Source organism: Anomaloglossus baeobatrachus, chromosome 12, assembly GCF_048569485.1.
Source record: "Anomaloglossus baeobatrachus isolate aAnoBae1 chromosome 12, aAnoBae1.hap1, whole genome shotgun sequence".
In the NCBI taxonomy this organism is placed as follows: Eukaryota; Metazoa; Chordata; class Amphibia; order Anura; family Aromobatidae; genus Anomaloglossus; species Anomaloglossus baeobatrachus.
In genome coordinates this window covers 18,510,972-18,529,681 of record NC_134364.1, presented here as the reverse complement: position 1 = coordinate 18,529,681, position 18,710 = coordinate 18,510,972, and the positions used below count along the sequence as shown (strand labels likewise).

The 18,710-nt window shown below is 59.8% G+C and overlaps 1 protein-coding gene across 1 annotated transcript in view; it reads right to left on the bottom strand.

The window, feature by feature from the left end:
* Positions 1-15,332, bottom strand: part of CDC42BPB (CDC42 binding protein kinase beta) — a 72,165-nt gene extending 56,833 nt beyond the window's left edge. The window contains 1 exon segment of the mRNA XM_075329688.1: positions 14,928-15,332. Within this exon segment, the coding sequence (XP_075185803.1) occupies positions 14,928-15,102 (175 nt within the window). The 5' untranslated portion in view covers positions 15,103-15,332.
* Between the last annotated feature and the right edge of the window lie 3,378 nt (positions 15,333-18,710).

Here is an 18,710-nt window from a genome sequence, read left to right as displayed (position 1 = left end):
ATCACACAAGGGGCTGTCAGCGGCTGATCTTCGCTGCAGACGTGGCCCCCGCGGCCGGTCACACAAGGGGCTGTCAGCGGCTGATCTTCGCTGCAGACGTGGCCCCCGCGGCCGGTTACACAAGGGGCTGTCAGCGGCTGATCTTCGCTGCAGACGTGGCCCCCGCGACCGGTCACACCAGGGGCTGTCAGCGGCTGATCTTCGCTGCAGACGTGGCCCCCGCGACCGGTCACACCAGGGGCTGTCAGCGGCTGATCTTCGCTGCAGACGTGGCCCCTGCAGCCGGTCACACAAGGGGCTGTCAGTGGCTGATCTTCGCTGCAGACGTGGCCCCTGCAGCCAGTCACACAAGGGGCTGTCAGTGGCTGATCTTCGCTGCAGACGTGGCCCCTGCAGCCGGTCACACAAGGGGCTGTCAGTGGCTGATCCTCGCTGCAGACGTGGCCCCTGCAGCCGGTCACACAAGCGGCTGTCAGCGGCTGATCTTCGCTGCAGACGTGGCCCCCGCGGCCAGTCACACAATGGGCTGTCAGCGGCTGATCTTCGCTGCAGACGTGGCCCCCGCGGCCGGTCACACCAGGGGCTGTCAGCGGCTGATCTTCGCTGCAGACGTGGCCCCCACGGCCGGTCACACAAGGGGCTGTCAGCGGCTGATCTTCGCTGCAGATGTGGCCCCTGCGGCTGGTCACACCAGGGGCTGTCAGCGGCTGATCTTCGCTGCAGACGTGGCCCCCGCGGCCAGTCACACAATGGGCTGTCAGCGGCTGATCTTCGCTGCAGACGTGGCCCCCGCGGCCGGTCACACCAGGGGCTGTCAGCGGCTGATCTTCGCTGCAGACGTGGCCCCCACGGCCGGTCACACAAGGGGCTGTCAGCGGCTGATCTTCGCTGCAGACGTGGCCCCTGCGGCTGGTCACACCAGGGGCTGTCAGCGGCTGAGCTTCGCTGCAGACGTGGCCCCTGCGGCCGGTCACACAAGGGGCTGTCAGTGGCTGATCCACGCTGCAGACGTGGCCCCCGCGGCCGGTCACACAAGGGGCTGTCAGTGGCTGATCCTCGCTGCAGACGTGGCCCCTGCAGCCGGTCACACAAGGGGCTGTCAGTGGCTGATCTTCGCTGCAGACGTGGCCCCTGCGGCCGGTCACACAAGGGGCTGTCAGCGGCTGAAGTGATCGCTTCCTTTTCCTGTTCCATCTACTTCCCGGAAAGTGACTGTTAACCCCTCGCAGGCTGAAAAAAAAAAATCAATTTTTTTTCCCTTTTTGTTAACTGGGAAGTGAGGGGGGCATTAAATATTTACTGGGAGTCCGGTCCCTGCTGGGACATCTGGCCGGCAGCTCTGCCATGCAGTCACGCCAGCTGTCAGCCATGTCACCAGCCAACAAATCAGCGTTTTATGGGCCCGCCAGCCGCTCCAAGGGGGAAGGATTTTTATATTTTTTTTTAACCTAACTTTGTTAACAATTCCAGATACAAATCCGCAGGGATTTTTTTTTTATAAATGGCGTCACTCCCAACGCTGGCATACGTGCGGCATTTTACCTGGCCCCTACATGACTTCCTCACAAAGTTTATGACCTTCGTGCTGTAAAGCGAGAGGTAAACTGCAATAAAACACTCAACTGCTGAAAAAAGCGAAGTACGCGGCACCTGCCCCGGGTGGGATAAAGGGACGCAGCACCTCGGACCACGCTCTGCGCTCAGTACTACCCTTTACTAACAAGCAGCTGTTGACGGAATTCATTCTATGCAAGGGACTAATACGGCCCCAGACTCAGGGGGCTCCCCCGAAACAGCAAGGAGACCCCCAAGGTGCAAAGAGAAACCATGTGACCGCAAGATCTCCGATTGTTGTCAGTGAATGGAAACATCCAGGGAGAAAAAAAAATCATCTCCAGCACCGATACATTGTAACCGCGCAACAGCACAAAGCAGTCCTGCCAAGACCACAAGCAGGCAGCCAATCTGAAGGAGCAAAGCTGCAGTGTAAAGCACAGAACTAAGATCAAAGACAAGGTGCAGCAGCCAATCTGAAGGAGCAAAGCTGCAGTGTAAAGCACAGAACTAAGATCAAAGACAAGGTGCAGCAGCCAATCTGAAGGAGCAAAGCTGCAGTGTAAAGCACAGAACTAAGATCAAAGACAAGGTGCAGCAGCCAATCTGAAAGAGCAAAGCTGCAGTGTAAAGCACAGAGAACTAAGATCAAAGACAAGCTGCAGCAGCCAATCTGAAGGAGCAAAGCTGCAGTGTAAAGCACAGAACTAAGATCAAAGACAAGGTGCAGCAGCCAATCTGAAGGAGCAAAGCTGCAGTGTAAAGCACAGAACTAAGATCAAAGACAAGGTGCAGCAGCCAATCTGAAGGAGCAAAGCTGCAGTGTAAAGCACAGAACTAAGATCAAAGACAAGGTGCAGCAGCCAATCTGAAGGAGCAAAGCTGCAGTGTAAAGCACAGAACTAAGATCAAAGACAAGGTGCAGCAGATAATCTGAATGAGCAGTGTTGCAGTGTAAAGCAAGATGATCATGGTGTCAAGCGTGCAGCACGGAGTAGGCACCCATCTGCAGCTCTGATAAGTCAGATTTTAGACCTCAGACTCCAATAAACAATGCAGCTAAGCTGGAGGGAATCCTAGCTGACCTGCTGAAGAGCTGAACTGAAGTGTAAAGCATAGGGGAGGGATTGGAAAGAACAGCTGTCAGATTGTGATAAGGCAGGAAGCTTTTCCTTCTGACTCCAAAGAAACAGACAGTCCAGGCGACTCACTGATCATAACTGTGTGCTAAAGAGCGGAGCTGAAGTGTAAAGGATGGGGGAAGGACAGAGAACAGCTGCCTGAGCCACTGATGAGACAGAAGGAAAGCTGCTGTATCCTAAACAGAACGGCTGCAGTGTAAAGCATGGGAGATGGAGGGGACAACAGCTTCAGCCTCTGATAACGTAGGGGCTTGGATGTCAGACTACTACAAACACCAATCAACAATGGGGCCAGCCAATGATTACAGCTGTGTCCTGAAGAGAAGTGCTGCAGTGTAAAGCATGGGGGAGGGACAGGGCTGAGGCCTTGTATATGACAAGCTAATTTTATGCACCACAGACTCCAACAGACACGGAAGTTCCCGGAGCTGTCAGCAATAGTCGTGCACCTCGCCTTTAATTAAAGGTGACCTGCTGATCACCAGGGTCCTCCGTGCATTCAGTGACGCCTGGAGGGCGGCTGCCGGGAGCCGGTCATCTGCGGAGTCGGCCATTACAGCTCATTAACTATTAACGAGCCCTCAGTGATCGCAATTACACAGAATACACGGCCCCTCGCTTCCCGGAAAGCTGGGTGACCGGCAATATGGCCGCCCGCAGGCGTCTGTCACCTGCCTCCGCCAGGGCTGGGGACAGGTAACAAGTCCTGACATTAGGAAAGTGCCAGCCCCTCCCCCGCCACAGGAAAGGATTCTCCGCTCCTACAGGATTCCTGCTGTTTTCTCAGGAGAGTCCCAGAGGTCATTTCCTACAATTTATTGGTGGTCCCATCTGTCAGCCGGACCCCCACCCAGCAACAAGGACACGGCAACGATGGTCTACCACCACTACGGCATGCTGGGAGTTGTAGTTGCACAACAGGTGGAGGCCGCAGGTTGCAGCCCCCCTAGCCGCATTTTCGTAAGTGGCGTCGTTGGATCGGACGGACACCTTCCCCCTCCGCAGGCGGCTGCAGCAGCGCTCAGTTATTCCTGGTCCTATAAACAGGAAATAAAGTTTCCGGCCTCGCACCCGTGAAGACGCCGGCAGAAAAACAACCCAACCCGCCATTAAAATAGGGACGGGGGCCGAAAGAAAACGGGGAAGGGGGGTGGGGGGGCAAAAGAAAAGGGGGGCGAAATAGAATAGGGGGGGCAAAAGAGAAAAGGGGCGAAATAGAAGGGGTGCCTTCGGTTTCTATGGCAGAGAACAGAGGCTTGGGGTGCTGGAACAGAATAGCACAGGACCTTGCGCCCTCGCTCGGCGGGGGGAGAGCCCGGGACCTTGCGCCCTCGCTCGGCGGGGGGGGGGGAGCCCGGGACCTTGCGCCCTCGCTCGGCGGGGGGGGGAGCCCGGGACCTTGCGCCCTCGCTCGGCGGGGGGGGGGGGGGAGCCCGGGACCTTGCGCCCTCGCTCGGCGGGGGGGGGGAGCCCGGGACCTTGCGCCCTCGCTCGGCGGGGGGGGGGGGGGAGCCCGGGACCTTGCGCCCTCGCTCGGCGGGGGGGGGGGGGGAGCCCGGGACCTTGCGCCCTCGCTCGGCGGGGGGGGGGGGGAGCCCGGGACCTTGCGCCCTCGCTCGGCGGGGGGGGGGGGGGAGCCCGGGACCTTGCGCCCTCGCTCGGCGGGGGGGGGGGGGAGCCCGGGACCTTGCGCCCTCGCTCGGCGGGGGGGGGGGAGCCCGGGACCTTGCGCCCTCGCTCGGCGGGGGGGGGGAGCCCGGGACCTTGCGCCCTCGCTCGGCGGGGGGGGGGAGCCCGGGACCTTGCGCCCTCGCCTGGCAGGGGGAGCGCAGGACCTTGCGCCCTCGCTCGGCGGGGGGGGGGGGAGCCCGGGACCTTGCGCCCTCGCTCGGCGGGGGGGGAGCCCGGGACCTTGCGCCCTCGCTCGGCGGGGGGGGGGGAGCCCGGGACCTTGCGCCCTCGCTCGGCGGGGGGGGGAGCCCGGGACCTTGCGCCCTCGCTCGGCGGGGGGGGGGGGAGCCCGGGACCTTGCGCCCTCGCCTGGCAGGGGGAGCGCAGGACCTTGCGCCCTCGCTCGGCGGGGGGGGGGGGGAGCCCGGGACCTTGCGCCCTCGCTCGGCGGGGGGGGAGCCCGGGACCTTGCGCCCTCGCTCGGCGGGGGGGGGGGAGCCCGGGACCTTGCGCCCTCGCCTGGCAGGGGGAGCGCAGGACCTTGCGCCCTCGCTCGGCGGGGGGGGGGGGGGGGGGGGGGGGGAGCCCGGGACCTTGCGCCCTCGCCTGGCAGGGGGCGCGCGGGACCTTGCGCCCTCGCTCGGCAGGGGGCGCGCGGGACCTTGCGCCCTCGCTCGGCAGGGGGAGCGCGGGACCTTGCGCCCATCGCTCGGCAGGGGGAGCGCGGGACCTTGCGCCCTCGCTCGGCAGGGGGAGCCCGGGACCTTGCGCCCTCGCTCGGCAGGGGGAGCGCGGGACCTTGCGCCCTCGCTCGGCAGGGGGAGCCCGGGACCTTGCGCCCTCGCTCGGCAGGGGGAGCCCGGGACCTTGCGCCCTCGCTCGGCAGGGGGAGCCCGGGACCTTGCGCCCTCGCTCGGCAGGGGGAGCGCGGGACCTTGCGTCCTCGCTCGGCAGGGGGAGCGCGGGACCTTGCGCCCTCGCTCGGCAGGGGGAGCGCGGGACCTTGCGCCCTCGCTCGGCAGGGGGAGCGCGGGACCTTGCGCCCTCGCTCGGCAGGGGGAGCGCAGACCGTTGCAGCATTCCTAACCTAAGGCTCCTGGAATCTGTATACAGCGGCCGCACATTCCACACTAGACGTTCTCCAGATCAGGGATGGGCGGCAGCGGGAGGTGCATCGACCTGACGGCACAAGAATATCCTCCAAGTCCCCAGTGTTTACCTGGGATCAGCGGCGTCGGAGATTCTCAGCCGTCCGCTCTCCTCCCTATTCTTTCTCTAGTCAGTGTCTGATTTGAGACCTCTGCTTGCTGCCAGTGACTGGAGACATGGAAGAATGGAGAGACCTCTGCTCACTTTACCGTCTCACAGCTGAGAGGCTGATACAGTTGTAGCCAGTGAAGACAATGCTGGGAGCGCTGATCTTTTGTCCTGTTTGTTACAATGTATCAGCGCAGGTAACGTTGTCCAGACTGGATACAAGTGTAGCAAACACTCAGGATGAAGAAAAACACAATGGTTTACATCCACTGAAAGCAAGCAGTGATCCTACATAGAGGAATGAAAAAGCAGAGTCATATTGGGAAGCTGCAGAAATTACTGTTATAGTGAAGGGTCGCAGCCCGGACCCCACCGAACCAGGACGCCGACACCGCGACCATAAAATCAATGGATCTTTAATGTGAGATCATTCAAGGCGAGCAATTCCCCCATATATCAGTGTCCGCGCCTTCTACATTGTGCGGCAGAGCTGGAGGCTAGACTAGGGGATTGCGCAGCCAGCGATCGGCTGATAACAGAGAATACGACGGCCCGTAACAGAGAATATGATGGCCCGATGAATGTTCCACATCCTGGCATTTGCTTTGCCTTCTTATCCCACTGCCCGGCGCCTACAGGAAGCGATTCTGCTAATACATGTAAATTAGGGGAATTGCCGTGGAAGCAATTGTCCAATAGTTAACCACAAAAAACAGGAAGTCAAAACCTCAGCCGATACCCAGGCTCAAAGCCGCGGAGACACTACAACTCCCAGCAGACGAGACCTGACAGAGCGGTCCGCTGGGAGCTGGAGGGTCTCGCCCGCTGGGAGCTGGAGGGTCTCGCCCGCTGGGAGCTGGAGGGTCTCGCCCGCTGGGAGCTGGAGGGTCTCGCCCGCTGGGAGCTGGAGGGTCTCGCCCGCTGGGAGCTGGAGGGTCTCGCCCGCTGGGAGCTGGAGGGTCTCGCCCGCTGGGAGCTGGAGGGTCTCGCCCGCTGGGAGCTGGAGGGTCTCGCCCGCTGGGAGCTGGAGGGTCTCGCCCGCTGGGAGCTGGAGGGTCTCGCCCGCTGGGAGCTGGAGGGTCTCGCCCGCTGGGAGCTGGAGGGTCTCGCCCGCTGGGAGCTGGAGGGTCTCGCCCGCTGGGAGCTGGAGGGTCTCGCCCGCTGGGAGCTGGAGGGTCTCGCCCGCTGGGAGCTGGAGGGTCTCGCCCGCTGGGAGCTGGAGGGTCTCGCCCGCTGGGAGCTGGAGGGTCTCGCCCGCTGGGAGCTGGAGGGTCTCGCCCGCTGGGAGCTGGAGGGTCTCGCCCGCTGGGAGCTGGAGGGTCTCGCCCGCTGGGAGCTGGAGGGTCTCGCCCGCTGGGAGCTGGAGGGTCTCGCCCGCTGGGAGCTGGAGGGTCTCGGCTACGCAATGATCACTACAAGATTTAATTTCAGGATCCACTAATTGGCGGCTGTCAGTCGGGATAACGCCCATCCTGCCGCCCAGACCACGTCTGATGGGAGTTTGCCCAATGCAGAGCTCTGCCAACCTGACGCTTCCAGCCGGGTGATGCCCCTCCTAGTCCGGAGATTGCCCCCCACCCAGTACGTTGCCCACACCCCCGGACCTGCCAAGTCACCTCTGCCCCTAATGAGACTCCTCGGCCTCTGCAGCGTCCGGCCATGTGCCAGGATCCCCCGTTACACCAGCCCTGGCAGTGCCCCTACAACATCATTGGCCGTGTGATGACAATTTTAGTCTTTGCTCAGTAATTTCCCCAATATTCTGCCCATACAGGGGGTGACGTTTACCCTCCTGCAAATATCTCATGCCCGTGCCCAACGCATCGCCAACTGTAATAAGGTCAGCAAATGCAAAACCAGCACATACAGGCACAGACGTCCGGCAGAATGTCTCTGCCCCGACCACGAGGATGCCCTGCACACCAGCATAGGATGCCATCCAGGTCCACCGCCCATTGGCAGAAAGTGGGCACCCATCACTTCAAAGACAGCTGACGGCCCCTGGCATAACACCCACTTCACCGTACCCCTCCTCATACAATGCTGTGCCCACAGCTGATGGGCAGCATCCGTACACAAGGCTGCCACACTGCGCCCAGGGCAAAAATACACGCTGCACCAGTGCCAGGAGAGTCCCATTACTGTGCCCACATAGCATGCTGTCCGAGGTGCCTGACTGTGCCCACTATATAGCGTCATCCCCAAATGGACGTCACTGGAAATCCTGAAGCATCACTGCCCCCCCCGACAAATGGTGGCAATTCCTCACAACCCACCGCACCAGACTAAGCACGGTATAATACTGTGCCCCTGGAGCAGTGCCATGAGGCGCATGGATCCTCAGTCTCCTGTGCCAAGAGGATAATAGTCACATCCCAGAGAGGTGCCCCCCGGAGACATCAGAAGACCGCCAATGTCCATCACACAAGGCCCCCCACAACATCACTGCAAAATGAGCCTGGTACCCTGCCCAAAGTGTGCCCCTCCGGGCACAGCTGCCTATGGCACCCACAATCCACAGCGCAGCCATGGTGCAAAGTGCACACGTCTGTGCCCATGAGACGCCTCCACCATATATCAGTCCTGTCTACTAAGCTCAGAGCCCCCAATGTGCTGCCCGTCACCCCCCCGAACATCACCCATCACCCCCAAATGCTACCTGTCCACCACCTGAACACTCCCTGCCTCCCCCAAACACTACCTACTACCAGTCATCCCCAAACGCTCCCCACAGCCCGTCAACACCTGAATGCTACCCACTGCCCATAACTGCGCCCAAAATGCTACCCCGCCACCCCCAGAAACACTACCTACTGCCGATCAGCCTTCGAACGCAACCCACCAACCCCTGAATGCTACCTGCTGCTGGTCACCCCCGAATGCTGCCCGCCCACCCCTAGAAGCACTACAAGCTGCCTGTCAACCCTCCAATTCTATCCGCTGTCACCCCCAGAAACACTACCTGCTTCCTGTCATCCCCCCGGATGCTGCCCACTGTCCATCACCCCAAGAATGCTGCCCGTCACCTCCCCCGAATGCTACCTGCCACCCCCAGAAACAATACCCGCAGCCCGTCACCCCCCTGAATTCTACCCGCAGCCCCCAGAAACGCTACCCCGCAGCCCATCACCTCCTCCGAATGCTACCTGCCACCCCCAGAAACAATACCCGCAGCCAGTCACCCCCCAAATGCTACCTGCCACCCCCAGAAACAATACCCGCAGCCCGTCACCCCCCGAATGATACCTGCTGCCTCTCACCCCCTGAATTCTACCCGCAGCCCCCAGAAACGCTACCCGCAGCCCGTCACCCCTGAAACAAAATCTGCTGCCCATAAACTCCTCGAATGCTACCGGCTGCCGTCACCCCCAGAACCATTAGGCTATGTTCACACTAGAAAAATGATTTTTCTTAAGAAATTTCTTAAGAGTGCACCTGTGTTAAAAAACGCACCAAAAACGCACCTGCGTTTTCGGTGCGTTTTCGGTCCGTTTTTGGTGCGTTTTTACCGCTGGTTGCTCCCTGCGTTATTGTGCCAATTATCTATGGCAAAAAACGCAGTTAGCTGCAGAAAAGAAGTGACTGCTCATTCTTTTTCTTAAGAAAATCTACTGAAAGAATTTTCTTAAGAAAAAAAACGCAGTGTGTGCACAGCTAATTTTTTTTGCCATAGGTTTTGCTGGGGAATGTCTGCAGAAAGGTTACAAGAATTTCTCAAGAAATTTCTGCAGGAAAAACGAACCAAAAACGGACCAAAAACGCAGGTAAAAAACGCAGTGTGTGAACACAGCCTTAATCCCAGGTCACTGCCCATTAGTTCAGAGCCATGTTCTCCAGCCCCCCTCCTACCCCTCACTCTCCCCGCTCCTCACTCCACTCCAGGAACTCAATAACGCACTTGTCCTGATGCAGTGTGGAGCCGCCGCACTCAGCCTATCGCCCAGTCCTGTCCCCATCCTCCCCCAGTCCTCTCCCCTGGTCCTGTTCCCAAACTCCCTCAGTCCTCACCCCACTCCAGGAACACTCACTGACGTACTTCCCCCAGCGCAGTGTGGAGTCCCTGCACTCGGTCTCTCCCCTAGCCCTGTCGCCATCCTCCCCTGATTCTCTCTCCCTCGGCCCCATCTGCATCCTCCCCCGGTCCTCCTTCCTCTCCCCCTCCTCCCCCGGTCCCCCTCTCCCCGGCACTCACCCCTCTCCAGGAACTCGCTGACGTACTTGTCCCGGCGCAGTGTGGAGCCGCCACACTCTGTCTCTCCCCCGGCCCTGTTCCCATCCTCCACCGGGCCTCTCTCTTCCCATCCTCTCCCCGGGACCTCTTCTCCACTGGAGCGCTCCCCATTCTCTTTCCCCGGTCCTCCTCTCCACTGGAGGACTCCCCCTCCTCCTCCGGTCCTGTCCCCACCCTCTTCCCCGGTCCTCCTCTCCCTCCATCCTCCTCTTCTCCTCCCTCAGTCCTCACCCTCACCTCCCCTGGTCCTCTCTCTTCCCATCCCCCGGAGCTCTCCCTATCCTCCCCCGGTCCTGTCCCCATCCTCTTCCTCCGGTCCTCCTCTGACTCCTCTCCTCAACACTAACCCCACTCCAGGAACTCGCTGACGTACTTGTCCCAGCGCAGTGTGGAGTAGCCGCACTGTCTCTTCCCCGAACCTGTCCTTATCCTCCCCCGGTCCTCTCTCTTCCCATCCTCTTCCTCCCCTGGACCTCTTTTCCTCCACCCTTGGTCCTCCCCCCTCATCCTCCTATCCCCCAGAGCTTTCCCCATCCTCCCCCGGTCCTCCTCTCCCCCCATCCTTCACCTCCCCTGGTCCTCTCTCTTCCCATCCCCTCCCCCTCCTCCCCCGGAGCTCTCCCTATCCTCCTCCGGTCCTGTCCCCATCCTCTTCCTCCGGTCCTCCTCTGACCCCATCCTCTTCCCCTCCTCGACACTAACCCCACTCCAGGAACTCGCTGATGTACTTGTCCCAGCATAGTGTGGAGCAGCCGCACTCTGTCTCTTCCCCGGTCTGTCCTCATGCTCCCCCGATCCTCTCTCTTCCCATCCTCCTCTCCCGATCCTCTTTTCCTCCACCCTTGGTTCTCTCCCCCTCATCCTCCTATCCCCCAGAACTCTCCCCATCCTCCCCCGGTCCTCTTCTCCCCCCATCCTCTTCCCCTCCTCCCTCTCCCGGTCCTCCTCATCCCACTCCAGGAACTCGCTGACGTACTTGTCCCAGCGCAGTGTGGAGCAGCCGCACTGTCTCTTCCCCGATCCTGTCCTCATCCTCCCCAGGTCCTCTCTATTCCCATCCTCCTCTCCCGATCCTCTTCCTCCCCTGGTCCTCTTTTTCTCCACCCTTGGTCCTCTCCCCCTCATCCTCCTATCCCCCAGAACTCTCCCCATCCTCCCCCGGTCCTCCTCTCCCCCCATCCTCTTTCCCTCCTCCCTCCGTCCTCTCCCGGTCCTCCTCACCCCACTCCAGGAACTCGCTGACGTACTTGTCCCAGCGTAGTGTGGAGCCGCCACACTCGGTCTCTCCCCCAGCCCTGTTCCCATCCTCCCCCGGTCCTCTCTCTTCCCATCTTCTCCCCATCCTCCTCTACACCAGTCCTGTCCCCATCCTCTCCCCCCTCCTCCACCGGTCCTCCTCCCCCTGGCACTAACTCTACTCCAGGAACTTGCTGACGTACTTGTCCCGCCACACTCTGTTTCTCCCCTGGTCCTCTCTCTTCCTATCTTCCTCCGGTCCTCCTCTCCCCCGGTCCTGTCCCCATCCTCCCCCAGTCCTCCTACGGTCCTCTCCCCGGCACTCACCCCACTCCAGGAACTCGCTGACGTACTTGTCCCGGTGCAGTGTGGAGCCGCCGCACTCTGTTTCTCCCCTGTTCCTCCTCTCCCCATCCTTTTCCCCTCCTCCCTCGGTCCTCTCCCCCTCCTCCCCCAGTCCACCTCTCCCCTCCTTCCCTGGTCTTCTCTCTTCCTAGCTTCCTCCCGGCCCTTCTCTCCCCCGGTCCTCCTCTCCCCTTCCTCCCCCGGTCCTCAGTCCCCTTCCTCTCCTCCCCCGGTCCTCTCTCTTCCTACCTTCCTCCGGTTCTCCTCTCCCCCGGTTCCTGTCCCCATCCTCCCCGGTCGTCCTCCTCAGTTCTCTTCCCTCTCCTCCCCGGTCCTCTCTCTTCCTACCTTCCTCCGGTTCTCCTCTCCCCTGTTTCCTGTCCCATCCTCCCCAGGTCCCCCTGCATCTCCCCCTCCTCCCCCGGGTCCATTTTCCCTCTCCTCCCCAGACCTCTCTCTTCCTACCTTCCTCTCGTCCTCCTCCCCCGGTCCTCCTTCCTCTCCCCCTCCTCCCTCGGTCCTCCTCTCCCCGGTCCTGTCCTCTTCCCACCTTCTTCTGGTCCTCCTCTCCCCCGGTCTGTCACCCCTCCTCCGGTCCTCCTCCTGTCCCCCTCCTCCCTATCCCCCTCCTCCCCCGGTCTCCCTCCTCTCTCTTCCTACTTTCCTCCGGTCCTCCTCTCCCCGGTCCTCTCTCTTCCTACCTTCCTCCGGTCCTCCTCTCCCCCCGGTCCTCTCTCTTCCTACCTTCCTCCGGTCCTCCTCTCCCCCGGTCCTCTCTCTTCCTACCTTCCTCCGGTCCTCCTCTCTTCCTACCTTCCTCCGGTCCTCCTCTCCCCCGGTCCTCTCTCTTCCTACCTTCCTCCGGTCCTCTCTCTCCCCCGGTCCTCTCTCTTCCTACCTTCCTCTGGTCCTCCTCTCCCCGGTCCTCTCTCTTCCTACCTTCCTCTGGTCCTCCTCTCCCCCGGTCTTCTCTCTCTTCCTACCTTCCTCCGGTCCTCCTCTCCCCCGGTCCTCTCTCTTCTTACGGTCCTCCTCTCTCTTCCTACCTTCCTCCTCTCCCCGGTCCTGTCCCGATCCTCCCCCGGTCCTCCTTCCTGTCCCCCTCCTCCCCCGGTCCTCCCTCCTCTCCCCTGGTCCTCTCTCTTCCTACCTTCTTCGGTCCTTCTCTCCCAGGTCCTGTCCGATCCTCCCCCGGTCCTCCTTCCTGTCCCCCTCCTCCCCCCGGTCCTCCCTCCTCTCCCCTGGTCCTCTCTCTTCCTACCTTCTTCCGGTCCTTCTCTCCCCCGGTCCTGTCCCGATCCTCCCCCGGTCCTCCTTCCTGTCCCCCTCCTCCCCCGGTCCTCCCTCCTCTCCCCTGGTCCTCTCTCTTCCTACCTTCTTCCGGTCCTTCTCTCCCCCGGTCCTGTCTCCCTCCTCCCCCGGTCCTCTCTCTTCCTACCATACTCCGGCCCTCCTCTCCCCTGGTCCTGTCTCCCTCCTCCCCCGGTCCTCTCTCTTCCTACCATACTCCGGCCCTCCTCTCCCCTGGTCCTGACTCCCTCCTCCCCCGGGTCCTCTCTCTTACCTACCGTACTCTGGTCCTCCTCTCCCCCGTCCTGTCCCCATCCTCCCCCAGTCCTCTCCTCTATGCTCTTCCCCTCTTCCCTCGATCCTCTCCCCCTCCTCCCCTGGCCCTCTTCCCTCTCCTCTCTCTCTTCCTACTTTCCTCCGGTCCTCCTCTCCCTGGGTGCTCTCTCTTCCTACCTTCCTCCGGTCCTCCTCTCCCCTGTCCTGTCCCCCTCCTCCCCGGTCCTCCTCCTCAGTTCTCTTCCCTCTCCTCCCCCGGTCTCTCTCTTCCTACCTTCCTCCGGTTCTCCTCTCCCCCGTTTCCTATCCCCATCCTCCCCCGGTCCTCCTTCCTCTCGCCCTCCTCCCCCGGTCCTCTTCCCTCTCCTCCCCCAGACCTCTCTCTTTCTACCTCCCTCCCGTCCTCCTCCCCCGGTCCTGTCTCTTCCCACCTTCATCCGGTCCTCCTCTCCCCCGGTCTGTCCCCCTCCTCCCCCGGTCCTCCTTTCTGTCCCCCTCCTCCCCGGTCCTCCTATCTATCCCCCTCCTCCCCCGGTCCTCCCTCCCTACTTTCCTCCGATCCTCCTCTCCCCCGGTCCTCTCTCTTCCTACCTTCCTCCGGTCCTCCTCTCCCCGGTCCTGTCCCGGTCCTCCCTCCTCTCCCCTGGTCCTCTCTCTTCTTACCTTCTTCTGGTCCTCTCTCCTCCGGGCCTGTCCCCCTCCTCCCCCGGTCCTCTCTATTCCTACCTTACTCCGGTCCTCCTCTCCCCCGTCCTGTCCCCATCCTCCCTCGGTCCTCTCCATGCTCTTCCCCTCTTCCCTCGATCCTCTCCCCCTCCTCCCATGGCCCTCGGTCCTCTTCCCTCTCCTCCCCCGGTCCTCTTAATCTTCCTACTTTCCTCCGGTCCTCCTCTCCCCCCGGTCCTCTCTCTTCCTTCCTTCGGTCCTCCTCTCCCCGGGCCTGTCCCCCTCCTACCTTCCTCCGGTTCTCCTCTCCCCCCGGTCCTCTCTCTTCCTACCTCCGGTCCTCCTCTCCCCCGGTCCTCCTCCTCACCACCTCCTCCTCCTCCCCTGGTCCTTGGTCCTCTTCCCCCGGTCCTCCTCCCCACCCCCCTCCTCCCCTGGTCCTTGGTCCTCTTCCCCTCCTCTGGTCCTCATCCTCTTCCTCCCCCGGTCCTCCTTCCTGTCCCCCTCCTCCCCGGTCCTCCTTCCTGTCCCCCTCCTCCCCCGGTCCCCCCCTCCTCTCCCTTCCTACTTTCCTCCGGTCCTCCTCTCCCCCGATCCTCCCTCCTCTCCCCTGGTCCTCTCTCTTCCTACCTTCTTCTGGTCCTTCTCTCCTCCGGCCCTGTCCCCCTCCTCCCCCGGTCCTCTCTATTCCTACCTTACTCCGATCCTCCTCTCCCCCGTCCTGTCCCCATCCTCCCTCGGTCCTCTCCATGCTCTTCCCCTCTTCCCTCGATCCTCTCCCCCTCCTCCCTCGATCCTCTCCCCCTCCTCCCCTGGCCCTCGGTCCTCTTCCCTCTCCTCCCCCGGTCCTCTTAATCTTCCTACTTTCCTCCGGTCCTCCTCTCCCCCGGTCCTCTCTCTTCCTTCCTTCGGTCCTCCTCTCCCCAGGCCTGTCCCCCTCCTACCTTCCTCCGGTTCTCCTCTCCCCCGGTCCTCTCTCTTCCTACCTCCGGTCCTCCTCTCCCCCATTCCTGTCCCGATCCTCCCCCGGTCCTCCTCCTCACCACCTCCTCCCCTGGTCCTCTTCCCCCGGTCCTCCTCCTCACCCCCTCCTCCTCTGGTCCTTGGTCCTCTTCCCCCGGTCCTCCTCCTCACCTCCTCCTCCCCTGGTCCTTAGTCCTCTTCCTCCCCCGGTCCTCTCTCTTCCTACCTCCCTCCAGTCCTCCTCTCCCCCGGTCCTCCTTCCTCTCCCCCTCCTCCCCCCGGTCCCCGGCACTCACCCCACTCCAGGAACTCGCTGACGTACTTGTCCCGGCGCAGTGTGGAGCCGCCGCACTCGGTCACCAGGCACAGCAGCACGTCCAGCAGCGTCTCCACACTCAGCGCGGCCTCGTTCCTCTGCGGCCCGTCCAGCAGCAGCTGCTCCAGCTTCTTCAGCCGCACCCGGGCCGACATGTTGTGCGACAAATCCGAGAAAATGTCTGAGGCGAATAATCCGGGAGTAATCCCCGCACGGAGGTCGGAGGCGCGGTGTGTCCGCCCGGCTCTCAGGCCATGACCCGGCTCCGCGCCCGCCCTGCACTGCCCGGGAACATGGCCGGCGCTGTCCCTCCCTGTCCCTGGGATTCGGGATCACGGAGCAGACCGGGAGCGCTGAGCTCGCCCACCGGAAAGGGAGGGAGGAGCGACGTCACCGCGGAGCCCCCAGCGGCCACTGGCGGAACTGCAGATCCCTAGGGAAGAGGGAAGACGGGGAGCGGGAAGGAACAAAACAGCACACACCGCGAACTGCTGAGCTGTGGCTCTAGTCCTATCCTGTGTGATACTGTCTGCTGAACTGTGTATCTAGTCCTATCCTGTGTGATACTGTCTGCTGAGCCGTGTATCTAATCCTCTCCTGTGTGATACTGTCTGCTGAGCTGTGTATCTAGTCCTATCCTGTGTGATACTGTCTGCTGAGCTGTGTATCTAATCCTCTCCTGTGTGATACTGTCTGCTGAGCTGTGTATCTAGTCCTATCCTGTGTGATACTGTCTGCTGAGCTGTGTATCTAATCCTCTCCTGTGTGATACTGTCTGCTGAGCTGTGTATCTAGTCCTATCCTGTGTGATACTGTGTGCTGAGCTGTGTATCTAATCCTCTCCTGTGTGATACTGTCTGCTGAGCTGTGTATCTAGTCCTATCCTGTGTGATACTGTCTGCTGAGCTGTGTATCTAATCCTCTCCTGTGTGATACTGTCTGCTGAGCTGTGTATCTAGTCCTATCCTGTGTGATACTGTCTGCTGAGCTGTGTATCTAATCCTCTCCTGTGTGATACTGTCTGCTGAGCTGTGTATCTAGTCCTATCCTGTGTGATACTGTGTGCTGAGCTGTGTATCTAATCCTCTCCTGTGTGATACTGTCTGCTGAGCTGTGGCTCTAGTCCTATCCTGTGTGATACTGTCTGCTGAGCTGTGTATCTAATCCTATCCTGTGTGATACTGTCTGCTGAGCTGTGTATCTAATCCTATCCTGTGTGATACTGTCTGCTGAGCTGTGTATCTAATCCTCTCCTGTGTGATACTGTCTGCTGAGCTGTGTATCTAATCCTCTCCTGTGTGATACTGTCTGCTGAGCTGTGTATCTAATCCTCTCCTGTGTGATACTGTCTGCTGAGCTGTGTATCTAATCCTATCCTGTGTGATACTGTCTGCTGAGCTGTGTATCTAATCCTATCCTGTGTGATACTGTCTGCTGAGCTGTGTATCTAATCCTATCCTGTGTAATCCTGTCTGCTGAGCTGTGTATCTAATCCTCTCCTGTGTGATACTGTCTGCTGAGCTGTGTATCTAATCCTCTCCTGTGTGATACTGTCTGCTGAGCTGTGTATCTAATCCTATCCTGTGTGATACTGTCTGCTGAGCTGTGTATCTAGTCCTATCCTGTGTGATACTGTCTGCTGAGCTGTGGCTCTAGTCCTATCCTGTGTGATACTGTCTGCTGAGCTGTGTATCTAATCCTATCCTGTGTGATACTGTCTGCTGAGCCGTGTATCTAATCCTCTCCTGTGTGATCCTGTCTGCTGAGCTGTGTATCTAATCCTCTCCTGTGTGATACTGTCTGCTGAGCTGTGTATCTAATCCTAGCTTGTGTGATACTGTCTGCTGAGCTGTGTATCTAATCCTCTCCTGTGTGATACTGTCTGCTGAGCTGTGGCTCTAGTCCTATCCTGTGTGATACTGTCTGCTGAGCTGTGTATCTAATCCTATCCTGTGTGATACTGTCTGCTGAGCTGTGTATCTAATCCTATCCTGTGTGATACTGTCTGCTGAGCCGTGTATCTAATCCTCTCCTGTGTGATCCTGTCTGCTGAGCTGTGTATCTAATCCTCTCCTGTGTGATCCTGTCTGCTGAGCTGTGTATCTAATCCTATCCTGTGTGATACTGACTGCTGAGCTGTGTATCTAATCCTATCCTGTGTGATACTGTCTGCTGAGCTGTGGCTCTAGTCCTATCCTGTGTGATACTGTCTGCTGAGCTGTGGCTCTAGTCCTATCCTGTGTGATACTGTCTGCTGAGCTGTGTATCTAATCCTCTCCTGTGTGATACTGTCTGCTGAGCCGTGTATCTAATCCTATCCTGTGTGATACTGACTGCTGAGCTGTGTATCTAATCCTATCCTGTGTGATACTGTCTGCTGAGCTGTGGCTCTAGTCCTATCCTGTGTGATACTGTCTGCTGAGCTGTGTATCTAATCCTATCCTGTGTGATACTGACTGCTGAGCTGTGGCTCTAGTCCTATCCTGTGTGATACTGTCTGCTGAGCTGTGTATCTAATCCTCTCCTGTGTGATACTGTCTGCTGAGCCGTGTATCTAATCCTCTCCTGTGTGATACTGTGTGCTGAGCTGTGTATCTAATCCTATCCTATGTGATACTGTCTGCTGAGCTGTGGCTCTAGTCCTATCCTGTGTGATACTGTCTGCTGAGCCATGTATCTAATCCTCTCCTGTGTGATACTGTCTGCTTAGCTGTGCATCTAATCCTCTCCTGTGTGATACTGTCTGCTGAGCTGTGTGTCTAATCCTAGCCTGTGTGATACTGTCTCCTGAGCTGTGTATCTAATCCTATCCTGTGTGAAACTGTCTGCTGAGCTGTGTATCTAATCCTCTCCTGTGTGATACTGTGTGCTGAGTTGTGTATCTAATCCTATCCTGTGTGATACTGTCTGCTGAGCTGTGTATCTAATCCTCTCCTGTGTGATACTGTCTGCTGAGCCGTGTATCTAATCCTCTCCTGTGTGATCCTGTCTGCTGAGCTGTGTATCTAATCCTCTCCTGTGTGATACTGTCTGCTGAGCCGTGTATCTAATCCTCTCCTGTGTGATACTGTCTGCTGAGCCGTGTATCTAATCCTATCCTGTGTGATACTGTCTGCTGAGCTGTGTATCTAATCCTATCCTGTGTGATACTGTCTGCTGAGCTGTGTATCTAATCCTCTCCTGTGTGATATTGTCTGCAGAGCTGTAACACAGGAACAGATACAGGGACACTGGAGAAGGTTGAGGGGGACACTGGAGGAGGTTGAGGGGGGACACTGGAGGAGGTTCAGGGGGACACTGGAGGAGGTTCAGGGGGACACTGGAGGAGGTTGAGGGGGACACTAGAGGAGGTTCAGGGGGACACTGGAGGAGGTTGAGGGGGACACTGGAGGAGGTTGAGGGGGACACTGGAGTAGGTTCAGGCGGACACTGGAGGAGGTTCAGGGGGACACTGGAGGAGGTTGAGGGGGACACTGGAGGAGGTTCAGGGGGACACTGGAGAAGGTTGAGGGGGACACTGGAGGAGGTTGAGGGGGACACTGGAGGAGGTTCAGGGGGACACTGGAGGAGGTTGAGGGGGACACTGGAGGAGGTTCAGGGGGACACTGGAGGAGGTTGAGGGGGACACTGGAGGAGGTTCAGGGGGACACTGGAGGAGGTTGAGGGGGACACTGGAGGAGGTTGAGGGGGACACTGGAGGAGGTTCAGGGGGACACTGGAGAAGGTTGAGGGGGACACTGGAGGAGGTTGAGGGGGACACTGG